This window comes from Pelophylax lessonae (assembly GCF_965119305.1).
Source record: "Pelophylax lessonae genome assembly, chromosome: 10".
In the NCBI taxonomy this organism is placed as follows: Eukaryota; Metazoa; Chordata; class Amphibia; order Anura; family Ranidae; genus Pelophylax; species Pelophylax lessonae.
In genome coordinates this window covers 234,755,948-234,777,530 of record NC_138777.1, presented here as the reverse complement: position 1 = coordinate 234,777,530, position 21,583 = coordinate 234,755,948, and the positions used below count along the sequence as shown (strand labels likewise).

At 45.6% G+C, this 21,583-nt stretch overlaps 1 protein-coding gene across 1 annotated transcript in view; it reads right to left on the bottom strand.

Annotated features, from left to right (window-relative positions):
• Positions 1-20,422, bottom strand: part of CDH13 (cadherin 13) — a 668,836-nt gene extending 648,414 nt beyond the window's left edge. The window contains exon 1 of the mRNA XM_082269695.1: positions 20,242-20,422. Coding sequence (XP_082125821.1) covers positions 20,242-20,292 — 51 coding nt within the window. The 5' untranslated portion in view covers positions 20,293-20,422. The remainder of the gene's footprint in view (positions 1-20,241) is intronic.
• Between the last annotated feature and the right edge of the window lie 1,161 nt (positions 20,423-21,583).

Here is a 21,583-nt window from a genome sequence, read left to right as displayed (position 1 = left end):
TCTGCAGTTACACCAGGGAGAATGACAGGCGGCTTTGCTTACATCAGCCGCCTGCCTTTCTCCCTCTGCACCTGGAGATCGCGGGTGACCGGCGGACATCGGAACTGCCGGTCACTCGCGCAGACATGTCAGGGAATGAGCGGGGGCGGGAGCGCGCCTCCGGCGGCGCGCGCTCGCCCCCTAGAGGCTCGCAGGCGAGCGACGTAGTACTACGTCACTTTGCCTGTACGGGGCTGACTGCTGCAGTAAATAGTCGTGCGGCGGTCGGCAAGTGGTTAAGTACCCCAAAAGGTCATGTTTTTAGGATATCCTTCACCCTGCGCAGGTGCTTTAAATCAATGTCAATGGCTTGGTATTTTTGAGAGTTTAAGGGAATTTCTCAAAATACGGCCTGTTAGGGGTATTTGAGGACTGAGGTTGGCAAACTCTTCTGTAAATGCCCAGGTGTGGCTTCAAGGATCCTAATCAGCTGTAGTTAGTTTTCTGTTGTGCTAGCTAATAACTTTTACATGGCTGGTTGGGTGGGTTGGGTGGTTGCGGGTAGGTGCAGCGTCAGAAAACATTTAGAGTTCAGGTGCAGAGTAAAAGGAATATATTGCAATTGAAGTTTGGCAATGGACAGCAAGCTCCACTGGAAGGCAACCCAGCAGGGAGCACCCCAGGATGTTTCAGTAGCAGAAGGTCTCAGGTGTGTCAACAGTGTCTATCACGGGGTCGGGGAGTGGAATACGGCCTGGCCAGTCCATACCCAAGTGGTGAGGCTACAAGGTACGATGCACTTTCTTTACTCTTCTGGAACCTTTCTGTGCCGGTACTCACCATCACTGGGAGTGAAAGACAGATACTTAATGGACACTGAGAATATGGTTTGGATAACTTCAAATGGGAGAGTAATATTTATCAACAATATCTCTCAAGAAATATGAAGATTTGATCCCATTTTACACTGTGAGACCTATAGCCATGAAGTTTGTGACTCCTAAATACTCAAAGCAATGCTTTAGATGTGTATTCCATGTACTTCAATGTAGGAGAAGGACAGACACACTTTCCCTGACGCTAAGCATTGTCCCTGACAAGCGGGAGACCTGTCCTTACTCTAGCCACACTCGACAATGTTCACCAAGACTTGGAGCCAGGGTCTTAAGTAGACTCTGCCTGACCCAAGATGCCTGCCAAAGTCACAGGGGCACCAGCATTCAATCAGGTGGCTGCCCCCTGTGATCAAGGAAACCATAGAGGAACTAGGCTCCTCTTGCCTTCTCTCCCTCTGCAATGTCGCTGCGGTTGAGCGCCACCTGCTGTGGAGAAAATAGACCGCACCTGCCTACAACCCGATCAAACTATATGGTTGGTTTCAAATCCGCAACACACAGAAATAATAGATTTTTTTGTCCAAAACCATGCTAACCCAACATCTAAGACCAAACAGCTCTCACAGAAGACATACACTATCGAAACTTAACTTCACTTGGAGTTGTCTTATTTAGAAAAAAAAAGTGAAATAAAATGAAAGTTCTAAACACAATGAAATGTTTGGAGGTGGTAATTTAATTTGCTATGTGTGTTTTTGTTGTTCACTTGGTGTAACAGGCAATTGTTAAAATGTACCACTTAATGTCGATCAAGCAGCACGACTCATCAATCGAGTGTCCTTATCTGTCATGTGGAGATTGATAATAATGAGGTGTTTTGGTGTGGAGATGAGCGCGGAATTCATCGCAATGTTTATTCAAGCAAAAGGAACACTGATTGCGGGCTTCATCAGACAGCACCGTCTGGGCAAACTTGCTTTGTAAATAACTTTGATTGTCCTTCGAGTAAGCAAAGCAGTTTACTGTAAATGGTTATTTCTTATTGAGAAAGAGACATTGCTGTCCGTAACTACCGATACCACATCTTGGCTTTCAGGTTTTAGCTGCACTGCCAACTACAGTTAACATCTGGTATTGCAGCACAAGCCTGTGAACGGTCATACCCATGCAGTGCAAAGCAACAACTTTAATGGGGAATAAAAAAAGCAAATAAAGAAAAAACAATATAGAGTATACAATTGCTACACAAATCATATTGTAATTGAATGTTATTAAAAATGACCTTTCCTTGTCAATCTGCAGCTCTTGTAAATTTCTGAAAATGCAATATGGCCGCCTGGAGCTGTTCTGTGCACAGAATGTATACTGACCACACCCCCAGAAACATCATTTCTTGCTTGTGTGATTGGCTCACCAATTTTGTCTGGGTGTCGTACAGTGATGATGCTGCACACCTGAATATTTCTATCACCTGATGGGTTGCAGTCCTTGCCCTTGTGTTTGTGCTCTAAGGTGCATCTCTGCTAGCAGTCTTCTGTTCTCCGTGTTCCTCCATGTATAACCTGGCTTGGCTAACGACTCTCCTGGCTCTCGACCCCGCAACGGTGGACTACCCGCTTCTGGACTCGACCCCGGCTTGGATGACTACCCGCTTCTGGACTTGACCCCCGACTTGGATGACTACCTGCTTCTGGACTTGACCCCCGACTTGGATGACTACCCGCTTCTGGACTTGACCCCCGGCTTGGATGACTACCCGCTTCTGGACTTGACCCCCGACTTGGATGACTACCCGCTTCTGGACTTGACCCCCGACTTGGATGACTACCTGCTTCTGGACTTGACCCCCGACTTGGATGACTACCCGCTTCTGGACTTGACCCCCGACTTGGATGACTACCCGCTTCTGGACTTGACCCCCGACTTGGATGACTACCCGCTTCTGGACTTGACCCCGGCTTGTTCCTGCTCTCACTTCCTCACTCTTGCTGTGCATTTATTGTTGTTTGCTCCAATAAACTGCTTTATTTTACCTGCATCCCCGTGTGGTCTGGTTTCCTGGCACCCTGACAGCACGCTCGTGAAATGGCGCCAAACGGCAGTACTCAAAAATCTCCATAGGCGACGCTTTAAACATTTTTACAGGTTACCAGTTTAGGGGTACAGAGGAGGTCTAGCGATAGGTGCCTATTATACCGTTTGTGGTGATACCTCTCATGTGTGAACATGCAGGCACTAACTACGCATTTGTTAGTTCCGCTGCATGCAAACATGGGGGGGGGGGGATTTTTTCCCTGAATTTTTTATTTTTTGTTATCACTTGTAAACCTATCACAAGAAATGTAAACTTTCCTTATGATATAAATAGGCATGACAGGTCCCCTGTATGGAGACATCTGGGGTCTATAAGACCCTAGATTTCTCCTCTACCCTGGAAAGCATCAGATCAATAAAAAAAATAAAAAAAAAAAACATTGTTCCTGTTTTCCAGCAAAAAAGAAATGGCAGCGTATAGATCTGCCAGAACCGGAAGTGACATTATGACATCACTTACAGCCTCCCAGGACCATAGAGATCTGTTCCATGGGCAGCCTATGTTAACCCGGCGGCACCGCCGGATCAGATACGGGGCTTCCCCGGGGTTAATGCCCCACAATCACCTTCACCAGATTTATTGCATTCCTCCATGTGACTTACTGCATGTGACAGAGATGGTGCTTGGTGATTGGTCCACCACTATTACATAGGAGGGGAAGAGTACACAGCCCTGTATATGCTCTGGAGCTTACATGCCAGAATATTTGTGTCCAGGATTGTATGCCGTACACATGCGTGGGTTTACACAAGAGCCAGTGTAAACCCTTGTATGGTAGCTGTGATATGTTGGGAGTATTAGCTCAAGTGTAGTCCTTACTAGCTCATTATGAAACACTTACCTTAGAACGAAGCCCCGACACGGACCTCCGGACACCGCTGTGGGTGCGGACATGATCCCTCGGCGTCTCTTCCCGGTTCGGCGGCTCCGGCGCTGTGGTTGGCCGGAGCCGCGATGACATCACTCTGGCGCATTCGCGCAGGAGTGATTTTCCGGCAACTTCCCGACAAGGAACCCTGAAGGTCCGCCGGACCTTCAGAGCGCATTCGCCGCTCGCGTCAGTGGCTGCATGCAGTGCAAATATCTTCTAAACCGTGCAGGTTTAGGAGATATTAATTTTACCTACAGATAAGCCTTATTATAGGCTTACCTGTAGTTAAAAATCACAAAAAGCGGTATACTACCGCTTTAACCACTTTACCTCCGGCCACTGTGCCTCTACTGCAGCACAGTGGCTCGTTATCGTCCAGCGACGTAGACCTACGTCGCTGGACTCCTCCCCCTGTAGGCGGCGCTCGCACGCTGCCGGAGGCGCGCTCCCACTGTTTTCATTCACAGCGGGAGTCGGGCCAGGGGAGGAGCGGCGGCGATCGCCGCTGCTCTTCCCCAATCGTCGGGGAATCGAGTGTGGAGATCCGCCCGCTTTTGTAAACAGAGCGGGCGGATCTCCTAAGTGACAGGGAGTGACAGATCGGACTGTTCAGCATAGCTGAACATGTGATCTGTCCCTGACTCACTCAGTCCCCTCCCCCCACACACATCAGTAAGCACCAGGCATACATTAACCCCTCCCTCTCCAATAAAATTAACCCCTTCCCTGCCAGTGTCATTTTTACAGTAACAGTGCATATATATATATAGCACTGATTACTGCAGTAATGTCACTGGTACCCCCAAAAGTGTCAAAAATGTCAGTCAAGGGTCCGATCTGTCCGCCGCAATGTCGCAGTCCCGCAAAAAAAATCGCAGATCGCCGCCATTACTCGTTAAAAAAAAAACACCAAAAATGACAGAAATCTTTCCCTTAGTTAGTAAACGCAATAACTTTTGCGTAAACCAATCAAAATACGCTTATTGCGATTTTTTTTTACCAAACATAGGTAGCAGAAAACAAATTGGCCAAAAATTTTAAAAAAATTTGATTTTTACATTTTTTTTGGGAGGAATTTCATATAAAAAAATGTTAAAAATATTGTTATTTTTTCAAAATAAACGCTCTTTTTTTTGTTTATAGCGCCAAAAGTAAAAATCGCACAGGTGATCAAATACCACCAAAAGAAAGCTCTGTTTGTGGGGAAAAAAAGGACATAAATTTCGTTTGGGTAGAGCGTCGCACGACTGCGCAATTGTCAGTTAAATTCGCACAGCGCGGAATTGCAAAAAGTGGCCTGGACGTAAGACAGCAAAATCCTCCGGTGGTAAAGTGGTTAAAGGCTCACTTTTTTTTTTTTTTTTTGAAACAACCAAAAAGTTCAGCAAAATAAACTTTTTTCCCTAGCAGGGGTTTCCACTATCTGTTCACATATAAGAACTAAATGACCTTAGCCTCTGGGCTCTCTTTTGTAGCACTACTGCTCAGGACTCAACCTCAGACCTTTGGGTTGTTTTTTTTGGGCCGGTTCACAGTAGCTACTGTGCTCATATGCAATCCATGCACCTCTCTCATGCTTCCTCTGCATAACATTTGCAGATCCCTTCTTCACAAGGCCCCCTCCCTGACCTGGACAGGGGTCTCCCGAGTAGAGAACACCTGTAAACCCCCCCCCCCCCCAACTGAGCCCTGAGCTATGGCCACGTCATTGAATATAAAGGGTGTGCACACCCGCACACGGACAGCTTGTTGGTCTTCACTAAGGCCCAGACACCGGATTGGATGTTTCGTCCTTCCCAAAACTCTTTTAAGTCTCTGAACTCCAGACCCCAATCCGGAAATGACAAAACCCAGAGAATACCGATACATCTTCGCCCAATAAAATGCTTACAAACTACTCTCTCGATAGTACGGTGAGGGAAAAAGTATGTGACCCCCTGCTGATTTTGTACGTTTGCCCACTGACAAAGAAATGATCAGTCTATAATTTCAATGATAGGATTATTTTACCAGTGAGAGACAGAATAACAACAAAAATATACAGAAAAAAGCATTTCAAAACAGTTATAAATTGACTTGCATTTTTAATGAGTGAAATAAGTATTTTCTCCCCGATCAATCAGTGAGATTTTTTGCTCTCAGGTGTCTTCTATAAAGGTAATGAGTTGCGATTAAGCACTCTTAAGCCCCTTTCACACAGCCCATCCGTCAGACGGACTCCGTTTATCTCAGCGGGGGATCGATCCGCTGATCCCCCGCTGAGCAGGCGGATGACAGCTGTTCTCCACGCTGTGTGCGGAGACACAGCTGTCAGTTCCTCATACATCTCTATGGGGGAATCGGATGGCATCCGATCCCATCCGCTGGGCGGATGGAAAATAGGGTTTCCATCCATCCAGACGGATCGGATTTCAGCGGAAAGGTCTCCGCTGACATCCGATGTCCCATAGACATGCATGGGGGGACCGTTCAGATCAAAAAAACTGACAGGCGGATCTGAACGGTCCGCCTGTGTGAAAGGGGCCTTAACCACTTGCCGACCGCTGCAAGTACGTATACTGCGGCGGTCAGCCCCGTGCAGGCAAAGTGACGTATGGGTACGTCACTCGCCTGTGAGCCAATAGGGGGCCAATAGAAGCGCGCTCCCGCCCCCGCTCGTTCACTGTGATTCCCGCGCGTGTGACCGGTGGACCCGATGTCCGCCGGCCACTCGCGATCGTCCGGTACAGAGGGAGAAAGGCAGGCGGCTAATGTATACAAAGCCGTCTGTCATTCTCCCCTGTGTAAGTGCAGAGATCATACGGTCCTGCTATGTAGGATCATATATCTCTGTAGTTACACAAACAGCCACATCCTATAACAGTTAGAAGCACGCCCCTAGGGATACACTTAACCCCTCCTTCTCCAATAAAGTTAACCCCTTCACTGCCAGTGTAATTTTTACAGTAACAGTGCATATTTATAGCACTGATTACTGTAGTAATGTCACTGGTACCCCCAAAAGTGTCAAAAATGTCAATCAAGGGTCCGATCTGTCTGCCGCAATGTCGCAGTCCCTCAAAAAAAAATCACAGATCACCAACATTACTCGTTAAAAAAAAAAAAAACAATAAAAATTACAAAAATCTTTCCCTTAGTTAGTAAATGCAATAACTTTTGCGCAAACCAATCAAAATACGCTTATTGCGATTTTTTTTTACCAAACATAGGTAGCAGAAAACAAATTGGCCTAAAATGTTAAAAAATTTAAATTTTTACATTTTTTTGGGGAATTTCATATAAAAAAATTTGAAAAATATTGTTATTTTTGCAAAGTTGTCACTCTTTTTTTGTTTATAGCGCATTATCAAAAAATCGCACAGGTGATCAAATACCACCAAAAGAAAGCTCTGTTTGTGGGGAAAAAAGGACGTCAAATTCGTTTAGGTACAGCGTCGCACGACCACGCAATTGTCCGTTAAATTCACGCAGTGCCGAATCGCAAAATAGGGCCTGGTCAGGAAAGGGGTAAAATCTTCCGGGGCTTAAGTGGTTAAAGGGAGTGCTCCTAATATCAGCTTGTTAGTTATATAAAAGACACCTGTCCACAGAAGCAATCAATTGATGGACTTTAAATGGCACCATACAAGACTTGATGACAAATGACAAATTCTTTCGTTAAAATGTAACAAATTTTATTCACAGTATACATATAAAAAGGCATATCCATATCAAAGACATACAAATAAAATGTATCATTCTCTTTAAGCTCGATAAAAATAATCAATCACAGATGGAAATGACCTGATAGATATTAACTAGATCATCTAACAAACGCCATCTGGATTGTAGTGCTCAACGTGTTTTGAGGAGAATATGCCGCTTCTTTTGTAACCAATACCCCCCTCCTCTTTTTCGATAAATCAATCAGATTCCAATCTCTCCACCATGGCCAAGACCAAAGAGCCGTCCAAGGATGTCAGGGAGAAGATTGTAGACTTACAGAAGGCTGGAATGGGATACAAGACCATCGCCAAGCAGCTTGGTGAGAGGTGACAACAGTTGGTGAGATTATTCGCAAATGGAAGAAACACAAAATAGCCGTCAATCTCCCTCAGTCTGGGGCTCCATGGAAGATCTCACCTCGTGGAGTTTGAATGATGATAAGAACGGTGAGGAATCAGCCCAGAACTACACGGGAGAATCTTGTCAATGATCTCAAGGCAGCTGGGGCCATAGTCACCAAAACACAATTGGTAACACACTACAATGTGAAGGACTGAAATCCTGCAGCGCCTGCAAGGCCCCCCTGCTCAAGAAAACACATGTACAGCCCGTCTGAAGTCTGCTAATGAACATCTGAATGATTCAGAGGAGAACTGGGTGAAAGTGTTGTGGTCAGATGAGACCAAAATCAAGCTCTTTGGTATCAACTCAACTCATCGTGTTTGGAGGAGGAGGAATTCTGCCTATGACCCCAAGAACACCATCCCCACCATCAAACATGGAGGTGGAAACATTATGCTTTAGGAGTTTTTTCTGCTATGGGGACAGGACAACTTCACTGCATCAAAGAGACGATGGACAGGGCAATGTATCGTCAAATCTTGGGTAAGAACCTCCTTCCCTCAGCCAGGGCATTGAAAATGGGTCGTGGATGGGTATCCCAGCATGACAATAACCCAAAACACATGGCCAAGGCAACAAAGGAGTGGCTCAAGAAGAAACACATTAAGGTCCTGGAGTAGCTTAGTTATTCTGTCTCTCACTGTTATTTCTTTATCAGTGGGAAAAGTAAAAATCAGCACGGGATCAAACACTTTTTTTTCCTTCACTATAGATGGCCCAGAATAGTATGTCCACATTTACCCCATTGGCATCTCCCATGTGCTTCTATGGCTGTAGAGAGTGGGGCACTCTATTCTATGTTTGGTGGTCCTGTCCTAAAGCAACTCAGTTTTGGACATGGCTCTACACAATGATCAGATCAGGCCTTTAGCTGACAACCCCTGGGAAACTCTACTCCATGAGCTGATACCATTATTGACCATCCGATAACCAGAGAAAGCTGGTAGAGTTTGTGTTCCTGGCTGCCTGGTAAACCTTGGCTAGAGCATGGAAATAACTGTTTCTTAATTTTACTGGAGTACGACATAATAAAGCATGAGAAGCTTAACTCTTTGCTGGAGGACACCCACACCATATTTCTCAAGGTTTGGGATCCCTGGAGGACATATAACACTCAGGTGAACATAGACCATATTTAGCAAATCGCTGGCAATGTGAGCTGGCTGGACCATGTGGAAGAGACTCTCCCAGCCCCTACCCCTCCTACTCTCCCTCTCTATTCACCTGCTCCTAGGCAAGCCCTCCTTGCAGCTATTCCAATTATTTTCCTTTTCCATCTACTTCCCCACACTTTTCTTCTTTCACCCTAATTTGATGCTTTCCCAAATGTTCATTCGAATCTTGAACTGAGTCCTGACCTCAACTTAATAGAACACCTTTGGGATGAATTAGAGCAGAGACCGCGAGCCAGGCCATCTCGTCCAATATCAGTGCCTGACCTCACAAATGCACTTCTGGAAGAATGGTGAAACATTCCCATAGACACTCCTAAACCTTGTGGAAAGCCTTCTCAGAAGAGTTAAGGCTGTTATAGCTGCAAAGGGTGGGCCAACTTAACCACTTTACCACCGGAGGATGTTGTTGTCTTACGTCCAGGCCACTTTTTGCGATTCGGCACTGTGCGAATTTAACTGACAATTGCGCGGTTGTGCGACGCCGTACCCAAACGAAATTTACGTCCTTTTTTCCCACAAACAGAGCTTTCTTTTGATGGTATTTGATCGCCTGTGCGCTTTTTACTTTTTGCACTATAAACAAAAAAAGAGCGTAAATTTAGAAAAAATAATATTTTTCACATTTTTTTATATGAAATTCCCCCCAAAAAAATATGTAAAAATCTAAATTTTTTTAAATTTTTGGCCAATTTGTTTTCTGCTACCTATGTTTGTTAAAAAAAAATCACAATAAGCGTATTTTGATTGGTTTGCGCAAAAGTTATTGCGTTTACTAACTAAGGGAAAGATTTCTGTAATTTTTGGTGTTTTTTTTTTTAACGAGTAATGGCGGCGATCTGCAATTTTTTTTGCGGGACTGCGACATTGCGGCAGACAGATCGCACCCTTGACTGACATTTTTGACACTTTTGGGGGGACCAGTGACATTACTACAGTAATCAGTGCTATATATATGCACTGTTACTGTAAAAATGACACTGGCAGGGAAGGGGTTATTTTTATTGGAGAGGGAGGGGTTAATGTATGCCTCGTGCTTACTAACGTGTGTGGGGGGAGGTGACTGAGTGACACAAGGACAGATCGGAGGTTCAGCTATGCTGAACCCTGCAATCTGACCCTGTCTGTCACTTAGGAGATCCGCCCGCTCTGTTTACACAAGCGGGCGGATCTCCAGACTCGATTCCCCGAGGATCGGGGAAGAGCAGCGGTGATCGCCGCTGCTCCTCCCCTGGCCCGACTCCTGCTGTGACTGAATACAGCGGGAGCGAGCCTCCGGCGGCGCGCACACGCCGCCCACAAGGGGAGGAGTCCAGCGATGTAGGTCTACGTCACTGGACGGGAACGAGCCACTGTGCCGCAGTAGAGGCACAGTGAGCAGGGCTAAAGTGGCTAATATTGAACCCTACGGACTAAGACTGGGATGCCATTAACGTTCATATGCGTGTAAAGGCCGGTGTCCCAATACTTTTGGTAATATAGTGTATGTAGAGATACCCCCAAAGGGGCCATTACTCTTAACTGGTTCTCCCCCAAACAGCAGAATTACCAACAACCACACAAGCAGTGGTCCATACACTCTGGCTCCAATGAACAGTCTAAAGTAGGGGTCTTTAAACTATGGCCTTCCAGTTATTCAGGAACTACAGTTCCCATCATGCCTAGTCATGTCTGTGAATGTCAGAGTTTTACAATGCCTCATGGGATGTGTAGTTTTGCAACATCTGGAGGGCCATAGTTTGAGGATCCCTGGTCTAAAGGCAGGTGCCCCAATACTTTTGGTAATGCAGTGTATGTCTTTGCATTTGCTTCCTGTAACCCGTTGCACAGACATGAAGAGGGAAGGCCAACTCTTGGAGCCAATCAAGGGTTATCTAGCTCTGCCATCAATCACCCGCAGTTTCTTCCCAGCAGCAGCACAAGGTGGGGGTGCACTATGACGTAAGGGTGGATGGGGGACTCTTAACTTCTGGTGGTGTGGGGGCTCTTCACATCTGATGTAAGAAGACATCTAGTCTTACAGATACAACCGGCCCTTCGAGGGCAACCATAATGCCGATGCAGCGATTAAATCAAGTTTGACACCTCTGATTTGGACTCAATACATTTTAGGGGTGTCCAGATACTTTTGGTCACATGGTAAAGATTGTTGGGTCATGGGGGGGGGGGGGGTCAGTAAGTATTTTACCAGGTGGGGGGGGGGGGGTTTATTCAAAGACTAAGAGTACAGTTATTGAATGGTTGGTATGCTCATCCAACAAATACAGCACACACGCTTCACCGGAATACAAATATTTCCCAAATCCCATGTGAGACGTGAGCGCAGGAGATGTCTTTAACTCATCCGTTCCCAGAGAGGACGGGTAATGCATTTCACAGCCCCTCTGGCAGCCAGGGGATTAATTAAAAAAGTCTTTTATGTTGAGGACAACCGTAATAGTTTTCAATTAAAACTTTTCCTCGGGCAGACTTCTGGTTATCACACATGTAGCACATGCTTCCCTTACTTTTAAATGTATTTAAGAAACTTACTAGTTATTCATGCGCCAATCAAAGCTGCCTAAAAAAAAAAAAACATTTTTAATTACATATCAAGTACTCTGCTATCCTTGCCTTACTCAAACTTGAAGTGAGTGTTTTTCCCAAGTAAGGATTTATGGGGTTTTGATTGGTTGGGAGAGAATTGCTCATGAATATTCTGCAGTCACATGACTGCTCGTATTCCTAGGGGGCCTCACTGGGAAGAAGCCACCACCAGGATTCCCATGATGTATGGCCGTTGTGACTATTAGCTGGCAACAGAGAAGAGGACAGAACTCCTCCTACAGATCTTGCGCATCTCTGTGCAGCCGCAGCACACCCTCGTGTCCACCTCCCCTCGATTCAGCATTCACCGGCCTCCAGACTCTGCACTTTCTGCTTCCCAGCCCCACCCTTAGATTCTTATAGGCAGCAGAACAAGGTGAGAGGGGCACATTGTGATGTAAGGGAGGGTGAGGGACTCTTGACTGATGGTGGTGGTGGGGGGGGGGGGCTCTTGACATCTGATGTAAGGGAGGGTGGGGGACTCTTGACTGATGCTGGTGGTGGTGGTGGTGGTGGGGGGCTCTTGACATCTGATGTAAGGGAGGGTGGGGGACTCTTGACTGGTGGTGGTGGTGGGGGGGCTCTTGACATCTGATGTAAGGGAGGGTGGGGGACTCTTGACTGATGGTGGTGGTGGTGGGGGGGCTCTTGACATCTGATGTAAGGGAGGGTGAGGGACTCTTGACTTCTGATGGTGGAAAGGGGGGGGGCTCTTGACATCTGATGTAAGGGAGGGTGGGGTGCTCTGGATATCTAGCCTTACAGATACAACCAGCCATTTGAGGGCAACCATAATGCTGATGCAATTGGGTTTGACACCCCTGCTATACACCGGAGTGTATGGACTGTTGCTTGGGTAGTTGGTGGTATTTGTGCTGTTTTAGGGAAAACAAGCCAAAACCAACCTATGGAGTTAGCACTACATATATGTCTTTGCATTTGCTTCCTGTAATCCCTTGCACAGACTTGGAGAGAGAAGGCCAACTCTTGAAGCCAATCAGGGCTCTCTCTCTAGCTCTGCACTTGCCATCAATTTAAAGGCCTAAGATCACTTTTCTTTTTTTCTAAACTCCAGCTTCCCTATGTACTATTATACCATTATTGTATTAATCTCTGTACAAATTTCCTTTAGATTTACCAAAACTATGGAATAGGAGGACCAACCTATCTATTCACTCTGTATCCAATCAGGCAGGCCCTTGCACTACATCAGGGGTGTCCAACATGTGGCCCCAGGAAGTTTAGCATGCGGCCCAGCAGGGGCAGACTGGCAACTTTCAGCCCAGGGGGCAAGTAGAAACAAGAGGCCATGGTGACCCTTTCTCAGGGTACAATTGTGCTCCAGGACTGATTGGTTTCTGCTCTCTCTGGAGAGGAAATGTTTCCATTGTGATATACTTTTCATGTTGTGGCTATTAGTTGACACCCTCTGTATACCGCTGTACACTTCCCATTCACTTCTGTATACCTTGTTTTGTATGTATTTACTTCTTTGATTCAATAAAGGAACAGTTTGGTTGTTAAAAAAGAAACCGGAGGCCCATGGTGCAGCAACTCGGCCCTCCTCCCACTCTCCCTCACCCCACTCTCCCAATCCTCCTCCTGACCCCCATTCCAAGCTGAAGATCTGCTCCAGATACTCTCTACTTAATGTGTGAATCTGGGTTTCCGACCTGGCCAGCAGGGGGTGGTTGGGGGGAGCTGGGACAGCTCGGTTGGGGCTGGCTGAGGCAGAAAAGTCTCCAGTGGGGCATGGAACCGGCCTCTGCTCTTGCGCTCTGTCCTTGTCTTCATCCCGCACTCAGTAGGTCAGCAGTGGGGACTTTTAACTTCTCTTCACCAGGAATCCTTTAGGCATGTCTTTGGCAGAAGCAGTGCAGCCTTTTTACAGGGCATCAAAGCAGGCCAAGGGGCAATTTCCCCCCTGGCCCAGTCCTCCCCTGCAGCTCAGGCAGGGCTGCTTTTAGAAATCACGGGGCCCCATAGAGTCTATCCCCGCAGCCGAAAGTGGCTGAGGACATAGATTGATCAGTTCCTTTCTCTGCAGCCCCAACTGCACAGAGGAATGAATATTAAGCGCTCCGAGTCTTCCTGCTCATTCACAAACTGAAGCATAGTAAACACGGTGTCACAGCTCTCGCCATGCCTTACAGACAGCCAGGCGTGGCCGCCATTAAGTACCTAACATGGGAATTGAACCTGGGTACTTTGATGTTCTGTCCTCTTATCCTGCCTCTGAGCCACACTTCAGCTCATATGGATCCAGTCTTTTTAATCTGGTATTGCCTGCAGCACTAGGGGGCTGGACTTCACCTGAGTATACTCTTGTCTCTCATTGTCCACCTGAAGCTAATTGCTCAACTAAGCAAGCTATAAAACACTGCCTCTCGCTTAGAGCAGTGTCAGTTCATTGCTTTGTTCCAGATTGTTCTTGTTTGACAGACTTTGTTCCTGTGTTCCTGTTTCCTAAGCGTGTGTTCCAGACTGACTCCGGCTTCCATCCTTACCTTCGCTCCTTGTTGTTCCTGCAATCCTTATACGGACTCGTGTCATCCAATGACTACAGTTATTCTTGGACTTCCCTTCCCATTGTATTCCTGCCGGTCCTGCCCGTTGGAGCACCTTCCCTGCCAAGCCCCCGTGCACAGATTCACAGCCCAGGTGGCTTTCTTACCTGGTCACCTTGGACTGTGGATATCTGCAAGGGTTGAGCGTACATCTCTGCGTAACAGACTCCAACAAAGGTAAGCTCCGTGACACACGGTATACATCTCATAGTTTGTGGACTCTATAACTTTCCTACAGACTAAATAATATACACTGATTTGGGTTATTTTCACCCAAAAGAATGTAGCAGAATACATTTTGGCCTAAACTTATGAAGAAAGACTTTTTATTTGCAAAATTTTATAACAGAAACAAGGAAAAATGTGGGTTTTTTTTTTTTTCAAAACTTTTGGTCTTTTTTAGTTTGTTTTGCAAAAAAAAAAAAAAAATAGTGGTGAATAAATACCACCGAAAGAAAGCTCTATTTGTGTGAAAAAAATAATAACAATGTCATTTGGGTACAGTGTTGCCTGACCGCGCAATTGTCATTACATACTGTAGTTACATAGTAGTTCGGGTTGAATAAAGACAATAGTCCATCCAGTTCAACCTGTGAAGGTGAAGGTGTGTGTGTGTGTCAGCGACGATAATCATTTCCCATATCCCTGTATATTGGGTTCTTTGAGATGCACATCCAAGAGTCTTTTAAAAGTAGCAATACTCCCCGCTGATAAGTGAGACAGCACTGAAAACTGAAAATTGGCCTGGGCAGGAAAGGGGGGTAAAGGTGCAGCGGAATTGGTTAAATCCACCGCATCCATGTCAATCATTATATCCCTCAAATTCCTATCTATGAACTTCAAGCCCTGTTGGTCTTGCCAGCAGACAATCTTCGGCAGGTCAAGTGACCGACCGTCCCGTTCTCCGCCGCCGGCTGTCCGGCAATAACAGCCTAATCAGCGAAAAAAACACGTCCTTATGAAATATTTATGGTTCTTCTGTTTTTTTACTGCAGTTATTTAACCAGCATTTGTCTCTATAAAATGAAGCATTAAGTCCGCTGATTGGAAATGTAATGGGAAGTGGAGACGGGGCTTCGGCACAGCTAAGGGCCGCCGTCCGATCCTTGGATACAGCAATTACATCTTGGACAGGGAAATTATGGAGGTGCGGGAAGACTGATTGCTTTCCGTGTAATCATAACGGGGCCTTAATGGTCATTTGGTTGGCCGCTTCGTTCTGGTTTATTGCTGCCGAATGCAAATAAATCACAAACACCTGGTAATGGAGGAGTCAAGCCAACGGGGTGAGAGAAGCCATATCTCACAATTCAAGTCTGGGTGGAGGAGACGGGGGCGAATTCCTGGATTCTTACAGGAGGGTTTTCTTGGGGTTATTCGGAATGCTGAGACAATTGTATCATTTGAGGAAATAATTCAAATAACTGATGTGTCTACTTTAGCCATTCATATCGTCTTGATGCTTCTTCTCCAACACTCATAACTAGTAGGTAATTCCTGCCTTTAACCATTTACGGATCGCCCGCCGCAGTTTTAGGTCGCTACCTTGATGTTAAATATCGAGGTTAAGGCCATAACCTCCGTATTTTTTTTACTGGATCTTGTACTGAGCCTGGGGCTTTTTTCTCATAAAAGTGGTCCCAGCAGGGGATTCGCCACGGGGTTAAGACACCGCCCCCCCCCCCGCAACGCTTACTGGTCGTTTTTCCCAATTACCGGAACCATAGCGGGGAAAACGATCTGGTTCAATGGCATCCTAAGCAGGAAGTTGAGTGAGGGCAAGCTGGCCCCCACTCCACTCTATGGCCTTGGAGGACTGGAGCGACGTCATACGTCAATTCCTCTCAACGGCCTTAAAGGGACCATTTTTTTCATTATAAAAAAAAAAAATTACAATTTTTTTTTTTGTTTGCTTTTTAGTGTAGATGTAAGATCTGGGTTCTTTTTGACCCCAGATCTCATATTAATACATTTTTATTGCAAGGAAGGTTTACATTCCTTGTAATAGGAATAAAAGTGATCAAAAATCTTTTTTTTTTTAAAAGGGACAGTGCAAAAATAAAAGGTAAAATAAATAAGAAAAGAAAAAAGGTAAAGCGCCCTGTCCCTTCGAAGTTCATGCGAAGAAGCGAACGCATACGTAAACGCTGTTCAAACCGCACATGTGAGGTATTGCTGTGATTTTTAGAGTGAGAGCAATAATTCTAACCCTAGACCTCCTCTGTACCTCTAAACTGTTTTTTTTTTTTTTAATTTGCAGTGAAATGTATTTTTTCCCCAAAAAATTGCGTTTTAAAAGACCGCTGCACAAATATCGCGTGACAAAAAATATTGTAATGACCACCATTTTATTCTCCAGAGTCTTTGCTAAAAATATATATATATAACTGGACTGGGTAATGTATTAGGATCTATACTGGTATGGACTGGGTAATGTGTTAGGATCTATGCTGGTTTGGACTGGGTAATGTGTTAGGATCTATACTGGTATGGACTGGGTAATGTGTTAGGATCTATACTGGTATGGACTGGGTAATGTGTTAGGATTTATGCTGGTATGGACTGAGTAATGTGTTAGGATTTATACTGGTATGGTCTGAGTAATGTGTTAGGATTTATACTGGTATGGACTGAGTAATGTGTTAGGATCTATACTGGTATGGACTGGGTAATGTGTTAGGATCTATACTGGTATGGACTGGGTAATGTGTTAGGATCTATACTGGTATGGACTGGGTAATGTGTTAGGATATATACTGCTATGGACTGGGTAATGTGTTAGGATCTATACTGGTATGGACTGGGTAATGTGTTAGGATCTATACTGGTATGGACTGGGTAATGTGTTAGGATCTATACTGGTATGGACTGGGTAATGTGTTAGGATTTATGCTGGTATGGACTGAGTAATGGGTTAGGATCTATACTGGTATGGACTGGGTAATGTGTTAGGATCTATACTGGTATGGACTGGGTAATGTGTTAGGATCTATACTGGTATAGACTGAGTAATGTGTTAGGATCTATACTGGTATGGACTGGGTAATGTGTTAGGATCTATACTGGTATGGACTGGGTAATGTGTTAGGATCTATACTGGTATGGACTGAGTAATGTGTTAGGATCTATACTGGTATGGACTGGGTAATGTGTTAGGATCTATACTGGTATGGACTGGGTAATAGGATCTATACTGGTATGGACTGGGTAATGTGTTAGGATCTATACTGGTATGGACTGAGTAATGTGTTAGGATCTATACTGGTATGGACTGGATAATGTGTTAGGATCTATACTGGTATGGACTGGGTAATGTGTTAGGATCTATACTGGTATGCACTGGGTATATATTTTTCCCATAAAGAAGCTGCCCCAATCCAGAAGCCGGCAGTGGACCAGGGCCCGCACTTGTAATATCTGCAGGTAAGTACTACGTTTGCCTGGCAGCTCTCCGTGTAAACACTCAATTTAGACAAACGTCTCCAGTGGAGGTGTTGGAGCTTTATAAACCTCTTCCATAATACATGACACCGGCAGAGGCCTGGGGTCAGGAACTAATTACAGACTCTCCAGAAAAATTAATTTCATCAGGTAATATAATAAATAATTTTGGAAGCCTAATATGAAAAGGAATCTGTGCAACCGAAATGTAATAAGAGAGGATTCACCCCGGTGTAGTTGTGTAATAAAATGGACAATGTGTACCGCTCAGGTGAGAACTGATATAAAGAGTCTTTACGATTATTACAATGTTAAAGCAGATCTCCGGGCAGCTATTGAAAAATCACCATCTTATCTGGTTATAGATTTATAAAAAATAAGATCAATATATTATTTTTACAAAGAATTGGCAATAGAAGTGAATACTGCTTTGTATTAGTATTGATAAGAGATGGATGGCCTTGGCTAAGCAGATCTATATTGCTTTGCAATGTGTAAACAGAACAGAAGAGGACAGATCCTTTGATTGGAGTGTAATCAACAATGGGGGCGTGTCCAGGACCAGGCTATACTGCTTAACTACAGTGCAGCAACACAGAGGTCCAGGATCTGATTGTCTGTCTGTAATAACCTAACTGGCATCAGGAGTAATTGTCAGGCTAATCCTTAGGATTTCTCCAATTTTATCAGCCCTCTACACATTGTGTTCATCAGTTCCAAGCCCTGATGAAGCCCCATGAACTCCCTGAAATGTGTTGCTTTTTTTTTAATATAACATAAGAGTCTGAATAAAATGAAATTTGGACTATATACGTTCTTCTTTTGGGACTTTCCTCCTTCTACACCAAGTGCTTGAGCTGTCTGGCAGGGTTGTCGGGATCACAAAGCAAGGTTAACAGAATTGTAAATTGTAGTTGGTGTCAGCGAAAGGAATAGTACCCCATTATTGTTGTCAGTGGGAGAAATAGTGCCCCATCATTGGTGTCAGTGGGAGGAATAGTGCCCCATCATTGGTGTCAGTGGGAGGAATAGTGCCCCATCATTAGTGTCAGTGGGAGGAATAGTGCCCCATCATTGGTGTCAGTGGGAGGAAGTGCCCCATCACTGGTGTCAGTGGGAGGAATAGTGCCCCATCACTGGTTTCAGTGGGAGGAATAGTGCCCCATCACTGGTGTCAGTGGGAGGAATAGTGCCCCATCATTGGTGTCAGTGGAAGGAATAGTGCCCCATCATTGGTATCAGTGGGAGAAATAGTGACCCATCACTGGTGTCAGTGGGAGGAATAGTGCCCCATCATTGGTGTCAGTGGGAGGAATAGTGTCCCAACACTGGTGTGAGTGGGAGGAATAGTGCCCCATCATTGGTGTCAGTGGGAGGAATAGTGTCCCAACACTGGTGTGAGTGGGAGGAATAGTGCCCCATCATTGGTGTCAGTGGGAGAAATAGTGACCCATCACTGGTGTCAGTGGGAGGAATAGTGTCCCATCATTTGGTGTCAGTGGAAGGAATAGTGCCCCACCATTGGTGTCAATGGGAGGAATAGTGCCCCACCATTGGTGTCAGTGGGAGGAATAGTGCCCCACCATTGGTGTCAATGGGAGGAATAGTGCCCCACCATTGGTGTCAGTGGGAGGAATAGTGACCCATCATTGGTGTTAATGGGAGGAATAGTGCCCCATCATTGGTGTCAGTGGGAGGAATAGTGCCCCATGATTGGTGTCAGTGGGAGGAATAGTGCCCCATCATTGGTATCAGTGGGAGGAATAGTGACCCATCATTGGTGTTAATGGGAGGAATAGTGCCCCATCATTGGTGTCAGTGGGAGGAATAGTGCCCCATGATTGGTGTCAGTAGGAGGAATAGTGACCCATCATTGGTGTTAATGGGAGGAATAGTGCCCATCATTGGTGTTAATGGGAGAAATAGTGCCCCATCATTGGTGTCAGTGGGAGAAATAGTGCCCCACCATTGGTGTCAGTGGGAGGAATAGTGCCCCATCATTGGTGTCAGTGGGAGGAATAGTGCTCCACCATTAGTGTCAGTGGGAGGAATAGTGCCCCATCATTGATATCAGTGGGAGGAATAGTGTCCTATCATCGGTGTCAGTGGGAGGAATAGTGCCCCATCATTGGTGTCAGTGAGAGGAATAGTGCCCCATCATTGGTGTCAGTGGGAGGAATAGTGCCCCATCATTGGTGTCAGTGGGAGGAATAGTGCACCATCATTGGTGTCAGTGGGAGGAATAGTGCCCCATCATTGGTGTCAGTGGGAGGAATAGTGCCCCATCATTGGTGTCAGTGGGAGGAATAGTGTCCCATCATTAGCTCATGTCTAATTTAGGGCAGATGGATTCCAGGAAGTAAATGATGTCCTCAGCTAGAAATGCTAGGAGGGTGTTTCAAAGTGGGGGGGGGGGGGGGATTGAAGGACTAGCGTTGAATAAATGAATTTAATAGGATTTCCAGTTTGTGATGCCCAAATGCTTCTATATTTATTATTAATTTATACAATTAAAAACCTTCACAAACTATAATACATTCCCTCTAAATGATGCTTTGTAAAAGATGTAGATGGGATACACATTCACCTTTATGGAGTTGTGTCTGTCCTTCCTGCCGAGGATCTTCACTTCCGCCATGTCGTCAGAGTGGGGCGAGCGCCCGTGGATGAACAGAGCCCGGATATTTTCTGTAACATTTCTCAGTGCAATTAATGATCCATCGGCTTCCACTTTAAAGTTGGGATTGGAAACTTCGTATATCACCTCCTCATTACCTTGACAATCGTCAAACTGCACTGTGAGCAAAACATAAACATCGCAGAATTAATTATCGGAGCCGCAACAAGTAACTTAGCAGAAAATTAGCTCCATTCAACAATAATTGTCAACTCGGTTCTGATGAAGAAATCAAAAGAAAGAAAATGGAGAAAAAATGTGTAATTGGAATGAGCGGTGTGGGCAATGAGTGGAAACACTCTCTGTGGAGGGCCGAGCATTTTATTAATGGCTGGAGATATGTGTTCTACTCAGCGGTACCTTTTATTTAATTATTTATTTATTTATTTATTTATTTATTTATTTGTAAAGGAAAATGATCAGGAGAGGATTAGGGGCTTCCATTCTTCATCTCTTTATCTTATCAATGTGTTTGCTTGACTGTCATGCTGATTGACACTCTCTTTATTGAGATTCGGAATTCGACCTTGCTTTGGGTCTATCCAGGGCTTCTTTTCTAAGAGAATAGGTGCAGGAACCCTTCTGGGTCACTTGTCTCCATCCCCTACCTACCTCCAAGCTCCATTCCATAGATCCACTCCCTACCCACCTCCGATTACCATTCCTTGGATCCACTCCCTACCCACCTCTGAGCACCATTCCTTGGATTTTCCCCTACTCACCTCTGAGCACCATTCCTTGGATCCACCCCCTACCCACCTCCGAGCAACATTCCTTGGATCCACCCCCTACCTACCCACCTCCGAGCACCATTCCTTGGATCCACCCCCTACTTATTCCGAGCAACATTCCTTGGATTTTCCACCTACTCCCCACCGAGCACCATTCCTTGGATCCACTCCCTACTCACCTCCGAGCACCATTCCTTGGTCCACTCCCTACCCACCTCCAAGCACCGTTCCTTGAATCCATCCCCTACCCACCTCCGAGCACCATTCCTTGGATACACCCCCTACTCACCTCTGAGCACCATTCCTTGGATCCACCCCCTACCCACCTCCGAGCACCATTCCTTGGATCCATCCCCTACTCACCTCTGAGCACCATTACTTGGATCCACCCCCTACACAACTCCCAGCACCATTCCTTGGATCCACTCCCTACCCACCTCCGAGCACCCTTCCTTGGATCCACCCCCTACCCACCTCCGAGCATCATTCCTTGGATTCATCCCCTACTCACCTCCAAACAC